This window comes from Laccaria bicolor, genomic scaffold (assembly GCF_000143565.1).
Source record: "Laccaria bicolor S238N-H82 LACBIscaffold_35 genomic scaffold, whole genome shotgun sequence".
NCBI classification, from domain to species: Eukaryota; Fungi; Basidiomycota; class Agaricomycetes; order Agaricales; family Hydnangiaceae; genus Laccaria; species Laccaria bicolor.
In genome coordinates, this window is record NW_001889906.1 from 49,494 (window position 1) to 64,764 (window position 15,271).

Consider the following 15,271-nt stretch of genomic DNA (forward strand, 5'->3'; position numbering starts at 1 on the left):
TACCTCCGCGCCGTCGAGTTTCAATGATGTCACGGGGGAGATGTTGATCAACCTGTGGGTTATTTGTTGTGATTCCGTTGATCGAGCGTCTTTCTGATTCTCAACTTCTGGAAGCGACCAACCTTTGATTCACTTCTACAGTCACATCTATCTCGAAGCGGTCGCAGATGTCCAGGAAGTTGACTCCGATGCAACATCTAGTACAATTCACAAAGATAACAACTCGGTGAACGTCGGTGGGCTTGTGAGCATTGGGTTCCAGAGGTTTGTTGCTCTTATTCCACCTTTATAATTGATTGACTACTCTGTATAGGACAATCCGCGTTCCAGGCAAATTATTTGTTGTGATCCAAACTGTAGCAGGGGAGAGCTCACTTCTGACTAGATAACGATAAAGTCCAGGCTCTTCCCCTAGCCTGGGATCTTTCCGACTATTGTGCGTTAATCTCCAAGCAAGAGATTACTACTCATTCAATTCACAGCAATGTCGGAAAATGCGCCGACCGTCTTCCAAAGTCTGTCATCTCCAAGGGAGGTGTGTTCTTGGTAAGTGACTTGCCGGTGTTCTGACACGAAGATGACTTTGCCTCGGAAGAGTATGTATCAAAAGGAAGCTATGTGGATGTCCTTTCTTTCCGCAGACCCATGCGCGCTGAAGGTTTCTGTTGGAGGAATTAATGCGCTGACGGGTACGCCGCAAGGCGTTTCGGCGATAGGAAAGCAAGATTATCTGCCATTGGGCAATGCTCATGGGCAACTGTGAGTTTTTGTGTCTACGTTGACAGGCAAACGTTTATAATTTTCCCCCAGTTGGCTGGTATGCATCGCTTTCCCGCTGTCCGGGCTGGACTCTGATTTTCTGTTTTAGGATGGCATTTCAACCACTCCAGGCATCGTTAGGCGTGAGTACCCAACCTTTATCAACCCAGTCAAACTAAGCTTTCTGCCCTCAAACAGAATTTGTGGCGGTCCCTCTTGGTCATAACCACACCGTAGAAGGCCAATTGACTGGACGTGAGGTCAGATTTGGTGTTGAGATGGCTTGTTCCAATCGTGCTGATGGCTGCCTAACGCAGACTGAGGGAGGGATTCAGATCGATGTTTTTCCAAAATACCCAACCTCGGTGTCATTCATCAAAACGGGCGAAGCCTTGTGTCTTTACAATACACCCCGTGAGCTGGGTCTTGTTGAAAATGATTTCTTGAAGATGTTGGACTAGAGGTTGGTGGTCCCTTTACTACAGCAAGCAATTTCAAACACATTTTATTGCGCCAGGTCATCCCGTGGCCTGAGACTCGGGAACTCACCCGTAGGCTCAGAGACAATGACTACAAAACAGCCTGTCGTTCACTTTGATGGATTCAGAACACATACACTGGACACAAAATTGGCTTTGAAAGGCATGCAAGTATTCATAAAGAATATCAGCGGCAAATCCATATGTTTTGATGTCCGACCTCAAAATACAGTTGGTCAGCTCAAAATTATGATTCAGGAACGTGAGGGCATATCTCCGGACCAACAACGACTTTTATTTAGTGGGCAACAACTTGAAGACGACTTCGAAGTTGAGCGTGCGTGTTGCTTCCATATTTCGACCATCCATTCTTGCTTATTATCCCGAAGATTATAAACTTTCCGACGGTTCTCTTGTTCACCTTGTTTTGCGTTTACTGGGTGGAGCGAATGCCGACGTGCTAAGTGGTTTCTCTGTGGGAGGCCGTATATCCCAGAAGATCAACAAGGACCCACTCCCTCCACTCGCCTACAATTTTGAGCGAGGTTGCCGGTTGTATGTCACGGTCATAAACGCGACTTATTTTACTTCGGTAACTGGCCTTCCGAGTCCGCCATCTCCAGTCAGTGCCAAAACGTATCTGGAGCATGGACTTCCTTGGTTCAAATTGTATGATGAATACATCCCAGTCGCCAACAATACCAAAACTCCGACCCCTCTTTCAAATATTTTGTCGATATCCAAGCTAGCCAAACGAGAAAAGATGGCACAGGGGAAGTCAAGTCTGGAGAGAAAGTGTGTTTACTGTGTCTCAGAGATGTCGACCACCACCCTTCTACCTTGCGGACATGAAACCTGCGACGAATGCTCTGCATCGATTACGCAGTGCCCCTCTTGCCGACAAGCTATCTCTGGACGTCATACATTCGCTGCTTCCATGCCCTTCGTGGACCAGGATAATGGCGTGGAAGCAGGTAACTCGAATGGTAGCCTAGTCCTGGAACTTGAGTACGGTGCTAGCCAAGGACGGGTCATCTCTTGCAAGCAGAGTTGTCACGCCATTTCGCCGTTGACTGGCACCGGAGATGGGAAAGCTGTGGAAAAGAATGCAGAGACCAAAGGAAATCAATACATCAGGAAGATAGCGCGTTATTTGGGAGTGTCCGCTCTATTTGGCCGACGTCCCTGAATTCCATTCAATGCGAAGAAAGGAAAAGGACGTCTCAAAATATTCATACGTATACTTACTAGCGAAGTATATCGTTGAATCTTTACAGAGATTGCATTCGGACTTTCCCGAAACGGTGAACTGTGACCGTTTCAATGCATCATGCATAGCCTTCGGCTCTGCGAGTTCATCTAAGTTAACCCAAAGTTAACCACAGATTGTTCATTTTGACAAGTGAACGCCTCAAGATGCTCAGTTCCAACAACTATCCGGAAAACGTACAAGTCGTTGTTTCTCTCAAGGATAAACAGCAGAGTGTGGATCTGGGAACGATACCTCAGCCCCTCACATTTGGCGACTTGCAGGAGAGATTGAGTAAACAGGGCAAGTGTCGTCCTCTTCAATGCATCTACGTGACATCCGACATTCATCTGACCAGTTACAAAGGTTTTCCCGAACTTTTTGTTCTGGTCAGTCGTCCTACACCGTGCGATCTCAAAATTACCTCCGCACCGTCCAATTTCAACGGCGTCAGTGGTCAAATCAATCTGTGGGTCAACAATGACGCTGGTCGCTCGAATGACATTTTGCCCTCTGAATCTTTATTTTGAAAAGTGACCAGCCTTTGCTCCATTTCTATAGCAATGTCTACCTCCAAAGCACGGATTCTCAAAATTTTGACTCTACCGCAACGTCTGCAGTAATTGGCAACTACAACAAGGTCAAAGTTGGTGACCTTGCTAGCATAGGGTTTGAGAGGTTCGTGAAGTTGCTTTTAGCACGTCTGGGCGATTAATCGTCGTTTATCATTCTGGACAGGACAATCCGTGTCCCAGGTAAAGCACTTGTCGTAGTCATAGTGGCGAATGAGCTTACTATTCAACAGATAATGATAAAGTTCATGCTCTTCCTCCTGGCCTGGGACCTTTTGAGCTATTGTAAGTTTATGTAGTCTGCTGAGAATCTCGCCTAATCCCTTTAAAGTAACGTCGGAGATTTCACCGACCGTCTTCCAAAATCGGTGGTGTCCAAGGGAGGCATATTCGTCGTAAGTTCCTCGTATGCTGTGGTAAGGAGATGACCAAATCATTTCCAAAAGGGCATGTATCAGAAAGAAGCAATGTGGATGTCCTTTCGGCCACTCAAGCCATGCGCCCTGAAGGTCTCAGTTGGAGGTATTAACGCACTCACAGGTACCCCTCAAGGTCTTTCGGTGAAGGGGAAACAAGATTATTTACCATTGGAGGATGTCTATGGACAACTGTGAGTTTTCTAGGTAAATCATAGCCAGATCAAAGTTTTCAATACTGGACTTCCTCTTCCCCTCACAGTTGGCTTGTACGTGCTTGATTGTTGTTTGGCGACATCTGTTAATTCATTCAATTTGCGTTCTCAAGGATGGCATGTCAACAGCCCCAGGCGTGGTTAGGCGTGAGTGTCCTCAACATCTAATCGTTCACCAAACTATACACTAGTATATCGCAACAGAGTTTGTGGCAGTGCCTCTGGGTCATAACCATACTGTTGAAGGCCAATTGACTGGACGAGAGGTAAGCCTCGAAATTGAGCTTTCAGTTATGAACCCGCTGATAGCAGAATTCAGTCTGAAGGAGGGATCCAAATTGATGTATTTCCAAGATATCTTACCTCGGTATCGTTTACAAAGGCTTCCAACATTTTAGACCTTTACCGTACGCCACGAGAGCTTGGTCTTGCTGAAGGAGAATCCATCGAGATTCTGGACAATAAGTTAGCAAATTGTCATCTGAGCGGCGATTAGCCTGACCTACTCCCTTCCTCGCAGTCCGGCAAATAATTGCAGGCTAGGGCCTAAAATTTCAGATACAAAGAGCACACAGAAGCCTGTTATTCACCTTACGGGATACCCCACTTATAAGCCTCATAGCCAAAGTCAGGGAAACAGGGAGAGCCTCATAGCCGAAGCCAAGGGAACAGGGACGATAGCCGAAGTCAAGGGAACAGGGACAATGCAAATATTCATTGAGACCCTCACTGGAAAGACTATAGACCTCCTTGTCCGGTCAAGCGATACTATTGAAAAACTCAAAATGCTTGTCCAGGACTGCGAAGGCATCCCTCCTGACCAGCAGCGAATGATCTTTGCCGGAAGGCAGCTTGATGATGCCAGAACGCTTTCAGGTAGGTGCTGCTTTCCTATGTTGAAAGGGGTATTTTGCTTATTTTTTTCCAAGATTACAACATTCAAAAAGAATCCACCATTTATCTCGTTTTACGTCTGCGTGGTGGAGGAGATATGGATATGCTTGGTGGCTTCTCCGTGGGAGGTCGCATATCTCAGAAGATAAACAAAGATTCGCTTCCTCCGCTTGCCTATAACTTTCAACGAGGTTGCCGTCTATATGTGACAGTCATCAACGCCACTCATTTTACATCTGTGACTGGTCTCCCAATTCCGCCGTCCCCAGTCAGTACAAAAACGTACTTGGAGAATGGCTTCCCCTGGTTTGAGTTGTATGATGAGCATATTCCGGTTGCTAACAATGCCACAACTCCAACCCCTCTGTCAAATGTTCTGTCAGTATCCCAACTGGCACAACAAGAAAAATTGACGAAGGGGAGGTCAAGCCTCGACAGAAAGTGTGGTCAATGTGTTTCTGAGATGGCAACCATCAGCCTAGGACCTTGCGGTCATGAACTCTGCGAGGACTGTTCTGCGTCGATGACGAGGTGCCCCTCGTGTCAGCAATCTATCTCTGTACGCCAAAGATTTGCTGCTCCTATGCCAGCGGCAGGACGCGAAGACGATGATGGAGTTGAAGCAGGATCTCTGAATGATAGAATGGTAAAGCTCAAGTACGGGGCAAGCCAGGCCATGGTGACCTCTTTCAAATTGAGGTCTGACACTGTTGCGCCTCTGATGGGTGATGGCAAGGACATTTGAATGGACAATCGACGATAGATAGGACAGACCCTTGAATTAGCTATGTATCATTCTCAGCTCTGAAGTGTTCGAAACGGCTTTGTAGTGTTTGTATCATACCCATTGCTTGTAAATTTAGGCTACGGCATTGTCATTGAGCAACGAAGCGAACCTCATCGTCAACTAGGTCTCTCGTAAAATCACTCCAAGTCGTAGTGAGCAAAACGATAAACACTCTAATCACTAAGCAAATAGCCAATCTAAAGCACGCTAAGACGTGGCTTTTCTAGCAACATTGACAATTACATCTGAATCGTCAAATTGGAACGCTCCCAACCCAGGTCGACCAAGAGCTCTCGAAGGCGCAATTCCCGTTTTGGAGGCGCCCTTGATGTCGATTTTGGTTGCCTCAGCAGTCAGAGGAGGGCCCCTGCCTTGTGTGGGGAAGAGTGGCGTAATGTCAAAGTTCGAGAGCATCAGCGCGAGCAGGCACTTGAGTTCTGCCGACGCAAGATGACGTCCTTCGCACTGTGGATTCATCATTAGACATATGAGCTTGGAAGCAGGGGAAAACACTTGCGATTGAAACTCCTCCTCCAAAGCCTCTCACTTCTCTAGAGAGTTTGTTTCCGCCAGTCTCTGCGTCGGACTTACTGTCAAGGAATCGTTCTCCGTCCCATGCCGCTGGTTCAGGACCCCAGATAGGGTCTGTGAGGTGCGCGGCGCGAGTTGCACATATGATGCGTGACCCACCCGGGATGAGATATCCCTGGGGATATTGATCGTGTGAGGAGGGGGTGGAGAGCATAAATGACTCTTCCACGATGCGGATGCTGAAACTCGATGTACACAAGCGGAGTGTCTCATGCATGCACGATGTGACCAGCGGCATTGATGCTAGTGTCTTCATGGTTATCAAGGGGTTTTCGGAAACCCCATCACGAGGCAAGCTGTCAATTTCTTTTTGGATGGCGGGGAGTAAAGGAGATTGTAGGATGTAAAGGAGAAACGAGGCGGCTGCGTAAGGCGCGTTTGCTTGGAGAGCCCAGAGATCGCTGTTCAGGAGAGTACCTATTTCCGTGAATGAAAAACCCGCGGAAAGCCCGATGTCAGCCGTATCTTTTATGACGCCTTCTTCGAGGCCAGGCATGCCGTCTGCCACCCAGTCTGCGAGTAGTTTCGCGGTAGCGTCGCGGCCACGGATACCACTGCGAAGTGGGGGTACGAAAGGGAAAAGGAAGTCCGGTATGAGCTCGGAGACAAGGAGGGGGAAGCAATTGTCGAATGCGTTGAAGTGGTCTCGAGACCCTGTTGCTACCATGCGGGCGTTGAATTCCTCGCCGAAGAGAGCTATGGTGGCTGCTTCGAACATGGTTTGAGTGACCCAACTCACTAAGGGCATCTGGAAGGAACCGTCGCAGTGGTCGATTCTATGGCCAAGATCAGAGATTCTTTGCTGGACGACTTGGACGAAGCGCTCGATGGGAGCGTCCAGGCGAACATTGGTCAAACCGCGTGCGTGGACTGGGAATATGCGGTCTTTCAGAGCTGAATGATGTATTACATTTGTTGGGCTTCCGAAGACAGCTCCCTGCATTGAGATGCGGATAGGGACAAAAGATAGAGTAGAAGCCGGTGAATTGTAGACGTTTTGAATGGCCTGTCCTTCCAGAACAAAAATCTGATCAAGAGGCCAAGGTAGATAGACTACGGGGCCGTAAACTCTGCGAGCCGAGAGTAGGAATCCATCCTCGTCTTGGCCAAGACGAATCATGGCGATGACGCCACGAATAAAGTTGGGTAGGTACCATGGTCCATAGACTCTCACGGAGGATTTTTTGAGAGTAGAGCGGTAGGAGTACCAAAGAAAAGCGGGCGCGCCCAGATAAAGCAAGTTGGCGAAGCTAAAGAGCATTGGCCAACTTAGAAAATGGTTCGCGGGCGCTTGTGCATCTCGGCTTCATTCTAGCACTACGTGTCACACGCGTCACAATTCACACTACACTCGTCTCCTCCTACCCACCATGTTCATTCTTCAATGGTTCTGGGATGTTTTGGCTCAACTGGGTTCGCTTTCTCCACAAAATGTCGTCCGGAACGCCTCGCTTAACATTATTCAGGTCTAACCCACAAGAACGCCAAGATTCTCTTCCTTGGCCTCGATAATGCAGGAAAGACAGTAAGCACTTGGCTTTACCTATCGACAAGCCCTAACCATTTCGTTTAAGACCTTGTTGCACATGCTCAAAAACGACAGGCTGGCCACCCTGCAGCCCACACTCCATCCCAGTATGTCTTTTACCACCGTCGTTCGCCTTGCCACGTAAGTAAACACCAACAGCATCGGAGGAGCTGGCCATTGGCAACGTCAAATTCACAACTTATGATTTGGGTGGACATTCGCAAGGTATACGGCGTTCGTACAAGCTCGTCACTCCAATTTAACTCCCACCGGCATCTCAGCTCGTCGCCTGTGGCGTGACTACTTCCCCGAAGTAGACGGCATCATCTTCCTTGTCGACAGTGCCGACTTCGAACGTTTCTCAGAGGCGAAAGCAGAGCTTGATGCTCTTCTGTCTATTGAGGATCTTTCAAAAGTTCCTTTCCTTGTTCTTGGAAACAAGATCGACGCTCCTGGCGCTGTGAGTGAGGAGGAATTGAGGCATCACCTTGGTCTTTACCAGACCACTGGCAAGGTTCGTGTCGTGTAGCTTGTTTGGCGGACTTCGTAACTGATATTCGTTGTGCTTAAAGGGCAAGGTTCCCCTAAGCGACATCAGGCCGATTGAAATCTTCATGTGCTCAGTGGTCCAGAGGCAGGGCTATGGAGAGGGTGAGCTCTGTTTATTCCTAAAACTTGACGCAATCTTATCATCTTTGTCCTTGAGGTTTCCGGTGGATTTCTCAATACGTATGTCCCTTCCTTCCACTTTATCACCAGCTTCATTGACCCTTCTCCAGATTTAATTTCTACCATCGTAGTATGACCTTTCATAGACTTTATAGCTACTTATGCATTCATTTCGTTTTGACCACCCCTTCCCCCCCTCTTTGGCACAGGTTTGTCTTTCATAGTTAACATTGGCGATTTTGTGCTTGACCAAGAAGACACCAGCGAAAGACGAACAAGCGGAATGGGGTACCGCTAGAACTTCTTCCCTATTTTCCATCTGAAAAGCCATCTACTGACCTTGCCTTCATAGCCTTTAGAAATGCTATCTCGTGTAGCAGACTACTTCAGCCCTTTGAGCCTCATATGTTTGTAAAGCGTCGTGAAATTGGACTTTTTTTTATCTCCAATGCGTGACAGAAACCTCAGGTTTCATTTTAGCACTCCAATGGCAGTTCAAACTCAAGCAGAGGTTATTCCAGGTCATCTCCAGATCCATCATTATACCATCGTCGTCATGTTGAGATAGTCCTTTTCAGGGCCTCAGTACTAATCCTGGCCTGATAATTGGGGCCAACTCTATTCCACTGCGCCGTTGCATAAATTTCAACTTAACGGCGTCACCTCAATTCGAGTCATCTACATTTCCAGTTATGTTCTGCTATGCCCATGCAAACCATGCATACCAAAACATACAAGCAGTAAGGCAATGTTATTATCATACAAACGAGTGTAAGGATGTTAATCCTAGCCCACCGACAGGAATCTTATGGAGGTTACTACCAATTGTCTTCTTCATCTTCGCCCGGACGCATCAGGAACGGATTGTCGTCCAGGTCGAGTGCTGGATCTCCTTCAACTGTTTCGTCGTTACTATTGTCGCCGGCAGTTTACTCCGGGGTCGAAGTGGGGTTCCTGCTCGCCGTTGTCTCTAGGAGATGCCTCAAAACCAGCAACACGTTCTTCAGTTGACCGCACATAATGTCATACCTTGGCTGCGCTTCACAGTTCCATCGTGTGAGATCTTGACAAAGCCGAAGGTAAATCCATCGGATGCGACGCCGTAGACAGTTGCATCCTTCCATTTTCGTTCCAATGGGGACTGACGGAGAGATGCCAGGTAAACAATGAGCTGGGCCATAGAGTCCTTAACACAGGCATAATTCTTAGCTTCAACAACGAGTAAAAGCGAATGAAAGGGACGTTTACGCTGCTCAGCAGCATTGTCAGCAGGGTTGACTCGGAGGACACGTCCAATGGCGTAATCGACACGATCATTGATGATGACAAACTTGCGAGCGCCGAGGAGGTCAGTTTTTGGAATGATGAGAACACTTAGTACTTACAGATTGCGAGGCACAAAGGCATTGTCAGTGGTAGGCACCGTAAATGAACTAGCATAGGGTACTCCTGTTGTGGAGGTTCTGGATAATCCACATCCATCCAAGGGGTGGCGTTGTCCATGCTGTGGTACTTGAAAGTCAGAGAGACGTTCAGTTGACGCCGAAGCAACACGTGCATAAGTAACTTCTGTAATTCCGCGTATCCAGTGTCAGTATCCCTCACAGCCACGAGATACCAACGATGGACAATTCAGATGATGCAGTCATGGACGATGTCAGGCACCCAGACCCTCTCGTGAATGCGCGACTTCAGAGTTTCCCTGTAGGCGGAGACCAACGCCACTTGTTGGGAACCTGGTTGAACGGCCAAAGCGAAGCGGCCCGCTTTTGGTCGGTAGTTGTTCGACATGCGCAGCTCATCCTCAAGTCAGTGGACAGAAAGACGGCATCTGAAGAGGATCTGAAAAAGGCCTTGCACCCCTTGAACGACTCGAATGTTCGAACAACTTTCTCTTCTTTCAGCATGGAGCCCACAATGTTGACGACACTCTTCGGCAACCCGAAAGACTATCATGTGAAGTTGTGTTCAGACCGTTCGCTGGCTCATCTTCTTCGTCATCATGATCCGGTCGATATATTGATTGGAACCTTTATTTTGTGTAGGTGTTGGACTTTGCTTAACTTTTTGACCAGATCTGACAATACTGCTGCAGGGAAGATTACTGATCATGACGATGTTTCCATATCTCAACTCCAATGCCAATTAATGTGAGATCTGTGCATCATTTTAACTGTGTAAATCAACCCAACATCTGTTTGTTGGCAGGGAAGAGGCTGCTCAACGCCTAAATCATCAGCCTTCTACCCAGCCGTCGTTCGGGGGTTTACGACAAAAACGAGCTACTTCAGAAAAGGTTTAAATTACAAATACAATCATTCACATGTGTCATGAGACACTATGAGATTCAGTAGCGGCGCAAGCGCCAGTCCCCGACTCTGCCTGAAAACAACAACATGGAAGATAACCGACCGCCGATAACGTAAAATTATTCAGCCCATCTGTATTAGTCGCCTGCTCGTCGCGGTTCGCTCCTCACAGCCCGAAATTCGTGGGAACGCCATCAAATGACCGTTGGCAGGGAACACAAGTTATCGTCCTGACAGAAGCCTCCTCTGGAGTCTGTTCCATCAGAGGGGACAGCAACAAACATTTGAGGTAATGTGTGATCTAGGCAAAGGTACCTCCATAATTGTTGGAGCGCCATGAATTCTTTAAAAAGCAACTTTCTGAAGCTTGAAATCATACCCTGCCCAGTGTTGCGTTGCCCATCCTGTCAAATCTGCATGAAATCCACCTTGACCTAGATTATTGCCTTTAGGTGCCCGAAGAACAGCGGTGGGCTGCTCATTCTTAGGCTCCCAAAGTCGTAGGTTAACATGAGCCAGGCCTTTCTCACGTGGTGTAGCATCAGCACCTATTTTGTATCGCTTGGCTAGACTCAAGTCTCGTAAGATAATGTGATTGACAAATTATGGCACACTAATAGCCGTTATTGGGCGTAGACGGCAACTCGTAAAATTATATGAGGAAAGCGTCGAAAATAAATATACGGTGCAGCTTTCTATGTCCCTCAATCATCATCGAAGATTTCACCTTGTAGCTGCAGTTGATATTTCTTTTCCATTTCTGTAGCGGTCAATGTCAGCGCGCCTTTCGTGGCCCTCAGAGTAGATGCCAAGCCCCTGTTCAAAACTGAGAAATCGGTCAACCCCATGCCCAACTTCTGGAGGTTTAGTATCGCTGGTGCCCACTCTGCGAGAGAGCGATAGGGTTCTAATCCACGAATGTTGATTCAAACTGCTTTATAATCATTCGCCTCCTCGAAAGCAGCCCACGTCTTGCCCTTTTGTGCTTGACTTTTCGCAACGCGAACCTTTTGACTTTTCGAACCTCCTTGGAAAGCAGTTGAAGTGCGTAGATCCATTAGGATCACCATATATTGTGGCTTCCAGCGTTGGGACCCGAACTTTATGAATGGGCAGGTTATAGCCTTGATCAAGTTCGTACCCGCGGGGTCGGCCCGGTTCTTGACCTGCAACGCAACCAAGACAAACATCCTGGGGTTGAAAGGCTTGGACAAATCACCTCGGTAACCAATGAGGAGTATGTCAATGACAGGTTGATTATGAACACACTGCAGGGCGAAACCTCTGTGCCAGCACATGATGAGAAACTCAGCCGAAAGATCTGCGTCCACGAAGTCGTCCAGTTGTATGAAATGGGTAAAGTTTAAGTAGACTTTTTCTCCCCATTTCAAGCCAGAATCAAAGGCGGGACTCTCCGGGCCAATATGCCCCTGCTTCAGCAGATTTTTAAGATATGCCTCCAAAGTGAAGGGCCGCACAGCAGAACAGCGACTGTACCCCAAGCTCCTTGCATCAGAGGTTTGTTCAGCAATCTTCTGTAAATGATGGGAGATTTCAACAACACACTGGATTTGGCCCCCTGCTTCATGGACAGTAGCATCGCGGTTTACAATGATGATAATGCGAGCCAAAGTCTCCCCCTTTTCTCCCAAAGAGATCACATCGTCGGATAGCAGGAGTTCATCGACGAGAGTGCGCATGGCATCTATGTATAAGCGTTTATTTTTGAGAAGGAGGTTGCCAGCACCTATGGCCAAGATAGGCTCGGATGGTACCTCTGATTTCAGCATACGTGTCACCGCATCATACTCAGTCAGAACACGCAAATGGCTCCTGACGGAGGCGACAGCCAAAACGTTTGCAGCACCCTCGGCACAGAGGTTGAGAATAAATCGCGTCGAGTGCAAAGCTAAAATCTGCAGTTTGCGTGTTTCGGAATTTGGGCTGGGAAAATTCTCCGGTCTGTCGCAGAGGATTTTTTCACCGACGATATCCATAAGCTCATCGTCATGATACATCGACCAGAGCTGAAGGTTTGAAGATCAGCACAAACACTTCTCATCCGATGACTGAGGTTGACGTACCGGTCGACCATAGAGTTTGAGGTTACACAATAATAGGGAATCTAGAGGGGTCTTGGGTAGTCGACTTGGAGGAGGCACCATCATGTCGAATGGTAAGTACGGCCAGGCTGGAAGTGGCTTCAGGTCACCTCGAAGGCGCTTGGACAACGCTGTGGACTTGGTTGCGTCCGGGTAGACGTCGTGCAGTCCCCTCGTCGTGTCAAGGAGAAAATACCAGAAACCGTGAGCCTCGCAGGCCTTGATTATTCTTTGCATCGCAAGAAGTGTGATACGACCGACGGCACTGATCGGAACCTCGCCCGGTTGGAAATGGAAATTCAGAAAGCTGCATTCATCGAATGCGAAGGTAAAACAGGACAGTCCTAACTCAACCCGATCCTGGTCCAAGGCTGCCGCAGATGGTTTGATGAGGATAGCATACAGCTCTTCCGCCCATTGGGCATGGTCTTGACTTTGTATGAAACACACCAGCACATAAATAATTACTTGAATATTCACTCACCACTGGGTTTTTCTTTGAGAGCTGAAGGGCTCGAGCCTCCCGCATGTTTTATAGATCCTGGATCGTCCACCTCCATTTGATCAGGGTTGACCGGTGTTGAGACCATTTTTGCATGAGTTGTGGGGAGACGAGCATGTAATATCTTATCTGCGTGTGTTTCCAGTAAGGAAATAGCGGTGTCAGCCACTTTTGTGAAGTTTTTGCTGCGTGGCGACCCCCTGATATCCGAAAGTTCCCAACTCTTATCGAAAAATTTCTTGGCTTCTTCAACAGAGCGCCCACGGTGACGCGCATCCACAATTGTGTCATGTAGGACAGAAAAAAGCGCGCCCATGAAGGCAGCCGCAATCTCCTCGCCCTGCTGAATGTCAACACCCTCAACCAATCAACAAAGAATTGCACGTTGATACCTTCAGAGACCCAAGCTCCCACTTCGAATCTCCTAGCTCTACTTGCCGGACATCTAGGCAGGGGAAAACTGATATGTCCCCGAAAGGGTACCCATCCCGAGCATCTGGCCCTGCCTTTGATCCCAAGTTACGGAAACAGACACTGATACCCCAATGGTCTGTAGGATTCTGGGACAGATCAGTTACCAAAACTTTGAAAAGAAACAATGCCTACCGAGTTTGTCATTTCGGCCACTACTCGAGATTTTCCGGTCCCACTACTCTGAAGAATAACAATCGATTTCCCATAGTGGACTTCCGGTTTGTACATTTTCATGTACTGATGCAATCCCTTTTCGAGACACAGTGCGCCTGGTCCGCAATATGTCTCCATGAAATGCTTATTCAGGCGTAGAGCAGCCTCTTCACTACAAATGAACAGATACTAGGTTGATTTTTGTGTAGATGAAAAAATGCACAGATCTCACATTTGTTGGTCTTCGGGGGTTTGAGACATGAAGACATCATCATGATCAGTAATCTTCCCTGCAGCATTATTGTCAGATCTGGTCAAAAATTTAAGCAAAGTCCAACACCAACGCAAAATAAACATTCCAATCAGTATATCGACCGGATCGTGATGACGGAGAAGATAAGCCAGCGACCAGTTTGAGCACAATGTCACCTTATAGTCTTTCGGGTTGCCGAAGAGTGTCGTCAACATTGTGGGCTCCATGTTGAAAGACAAGAAAGTTGTCCGAACATTCGAGTCGTTCAAGGGGTGCAAGGCCATTTTCAGATCCTCTTCAAATGCCGTCTTTCTGTCCACTGACTTGAGGATGACCTGCGCATGTAGAACAGTTACCGACCAAAATTCGGCTGCTTCGCTTCGGCCGTTCAACCAGGTTTCCAGTAAGTGGCGTTGATCTCCGCCTACAGGGAAACTCTGAAGTCGCGCATTCACGAGAGGGTCTGGGTGCCTGATTGCGTCGTCTGAACTGCTCATTTGTCGGATATCTGCCCAGAAACCGTCGGCGTCGAACAGGCGCGTTATCGATACTTGCGATGAAGTTGAGATGAACTTGTAAGTTTGAACGATAAGGGGAGCCAGTGAGCGGTTCAGCCAGCAAACGGTCTACTCAGTCGTGGGAACTTGCTGATTCGAAGCTGCAGGCCCTTTGCTGAAATTTCCTGCTTCACTAATTGCATAACCTCCGTCTCTGTCTCTGGTCTCTGGCGCTCGTCCCAAGCCGGTACGTCTCTTGAACCAAGCTTCCACCCAGCAGGGGAAATAGTCCAAGGCTGGATCATCTTGCCTAAATCGACCATCGCAGGAGAAATATGGTCATCAATCTCCCCTTAAATACTACCCGCTTTAGTGTTCGGTCCCTCTCGAGCTGTCGGTGCCCACGCATTCTAGGGCTCGAGTGCTGTACTTCCAGTCCGGAGTGGTTCTGAGAGGGGCTTGATCGGCCATATCCCCATGTCTACGTCCCCGAGTCGATGTCAATCCCCTGGGAGAATCTGCTGTAGGTTCCCTTCTCCGTTCAATGGGATTCATCCGTAGCTTACTGACCTGATAATTTAGGAGCATTATCTATGAGCCCTTCAAAATGGCATTGAACGTGCAGAGTAACCTGGACACGTTCTCGGACAATAGATGGTGGAGGATTCCAATTCTTGTGTCAAATACTTGCTTTCATCAGGTGTCTATAATGAGCGGTGTGGTGTCCAGGTAAAACTCTAGCGGCATACAGGTGTTATCAAGCGAGAAATTCCAAGAATGCGTGTTGAAAAGTGGCTTATGTGACACGCGGAGAAGGAGACA

The 15,271-nt window shown here is 47.9% G+C and overlaps 9 protein-coding genes across 9 annotated transcripts; 6 read left to right on the forward strand and 3 right to left on the reverse strand.

Annotated features, from left to right (window-relative positions):
- Positions 1 to 40: 40 nt before the first annotated feature.
- On the forward strand, positions 41 to 1,220 carry LACBIDRAFT_307365 (uncharacterized protein; the record flags this gene model as incomplete). The annotated part of the gene is made up of 8 exons (XM_001885958.1): positions 41 to 54; positions 142 to 264; positions 314 to 330; positions 386 to 546; positions 596 to 759; positions 811 to 817; positions 869 to 902; positions 958 to 1,220. The coding sequence occupies 8 exons, from the start codon at positions 41 to 43 to the stop codon at positions 1,218 to 1,220; spliced, it is 783 nt and encodes a 260-aa protein (XP_001885993.1).
- A 183-nt stretch (positions 1,221 to 1,403) lies between these two features.
- LACBIDRAFT_238699 (uncharacterized protein) lies at positions 1,404 to 1,683 on the forward strand (the record flags this gene model as incomplete). The annotated part of the gene is made up of 2 exons (XM_001885959.1): positions 1,404 to 1,575; positions 1,628 to 1,683. Coding segments are annotated over 2 exons (228 nt in total), but the record flags the coding sequence as incomplete, so codon positions are not given.
- Positions 1,684 to 4,394: 2,711 nt separating this feature from the next.
- On the forward strand, positions 4,395 to 4,762 carry LACBIDRAFT_253518 (ubiquitin; the record flags this gene model as incomplete). Its single annotated transcript, XM_001885960.1, has 2 exons — positions 4,395 to 4,566; positions 4,620 to 4,762. Coding segments are annotated over 2 exons (315 nt in total), but the record flags the coding sequence as incomplete, so codon positions are not given.
- Positions 4,763 to 5,578: 816 nt separating this feature from the next.
- On the reverse strand, positions 5,579 to 7,223 carry LACBIDRAFT_307368 (uncharacterized protein; the record flags this gene model as incomplete). Its single annotated transcript, XM_001886056.1, has 2 exons — positions 5,579 to 5,836; positions 5,889 to 7,223. The coding sequence occupies 2 exons, from the start codon at positions 7,221 to 7,223 to the stop codon at positions 5,579 to 5,581; spliced, it is 1,593 nt and encodes a 530-aa protein (XP_001886091.1).
- Positions 7,197 to 8,608, forward strand: LACBIDRAFT_392946 (GTP-binding protein sar1). The gene is made up of 9 exons (XM_001885961.1): positions 7,197 to 7,375; positions 7,429 to 7,487; positions 7,537 to 7,597; positions 7,650 to 7,715; positions 7,772 to 8,004; positions 8,063 to 8,141; positions 8,197 to 8,219; positions 8,270 to 8,368; positions 8,424 to 8,608. Exons 1-8 carry the CDS (start codon positions 7,333 to 7,335, stop codon positions 8,273 to 8,275), a joined length of 570 nt encoding a protein of 189 aa, XP_001885996.1. The 5' UTR covers positions 7,197 to 7,332; the 3' UTR covers positions 8,276 to 8,368; positions 8,424 to 8,608.
- Positions 8,609 to 8,851: 243 nt separating this feature from the next.
- On the forward strand, positions 8,852 to 9,133 carry LACBIDRAFT_307370 (uncharacterized protein; the record flags this gene model as incomplete). Its single annotated transcript, XM_001885962.1, has 1 exon — positions 8,852 to 9,133. One exon carries the CDS (start codon positions 8,852 to 8,854, stop codon positions 9,131 to 9,133), a length of 282 nt encoding a protein of 93 aa, XP_001885997.1.
- A 29-nt stretch (positions 9,134 to 9,162) lies between these two features.
- Positions 9,163 to 9,662, reverse strand: LACBIDRAFT_331602 (uncharacterized protein; the record flags this gene model as incomplete). Its single annotated transcript, XM_001886057.1, has 2 exons — positions 9,163 to 9,368; positions 9,545 to 9,662. 2 exons carry the CDS (start codon positions 9,660 to 9,662, stop codon positions 9,163 to 9,165), a joined length of 324 nt encoding a protein of 107 aa, XP_001886092.1.
- Positions 9,663 to 9,782: 120 nt separating this feature from the next.
- On the forward strand, positions 9,783 to 11,104 carry LACBIDRAFT_331603 (uncharacterized protein; the record flags this gene model as incomplete). The annotated part of the gene is made up of 5 exons (XM_001885963.1): positions 9,783 to 10,200; positions 10,255 to 10,309; positions 10,596 to 10,757; positions 10,921 to 10,968; positions 11,089 to 11,104. 5 exons carry the CDS (start codon positions 9,783 to 9,785, stop codon positions 11,102 to 11,104), a joined length of 699 nt encoding a protein of 232 aa, XP_001885998.1.
- Positions 11,105 to 11,394: 290 nt separating this feature from the next.
- LACBIDRAFT_331604 (uncharacterized protein) lies at positions 11,395 to 14,772 on the reverse strand (the record flags this gene model as incomplete). Its single annotated transcript, XM_001886058.1, has 6 exons — positions 11,395 to 12,495; positions 12,553 to 12,998; positions 13,055 to 13,415; positions 13,679 to 13,871; positions 13,932 to 14,578; positions 14,656 to 14,772. The coding sequence occupies 6 exons, from the start codon at positions 14,770 to 14,772 to the stop codon at positions 11,395 to 11,397; spliced, it is 2,865 nt and encodes a 954-aa protein (XP_001886093.1).
- Positions 14,773 to 15,271: the final 499 nt, after the last annotated feature.

Bases quoted from the DNA above. Each gene is read 5' to 3' on its own strand.
- LACBIDRAFT_392946 (XM_001885961.1), top strand. From the start codon at position 7,333: ATGTTCATTCTTCAATGGTTCTGGGATGTTTTGGCTCAACTGG. The intron at 7,376-7,428 runs GTTCGCTTTCTC...AACATTATTCAG, and splicing joins GGATGTTTTGGCTCAACTGG to GTCTAACCCACAAGAACGCC. The intron at 8,005-8,062 runs GTTCGTGTCGTG...TTGTGCTTAAAG, and splicing joins TTTACCAGACCACTGGCAAG to GGCAAGGTTCCCCTAAGCGA.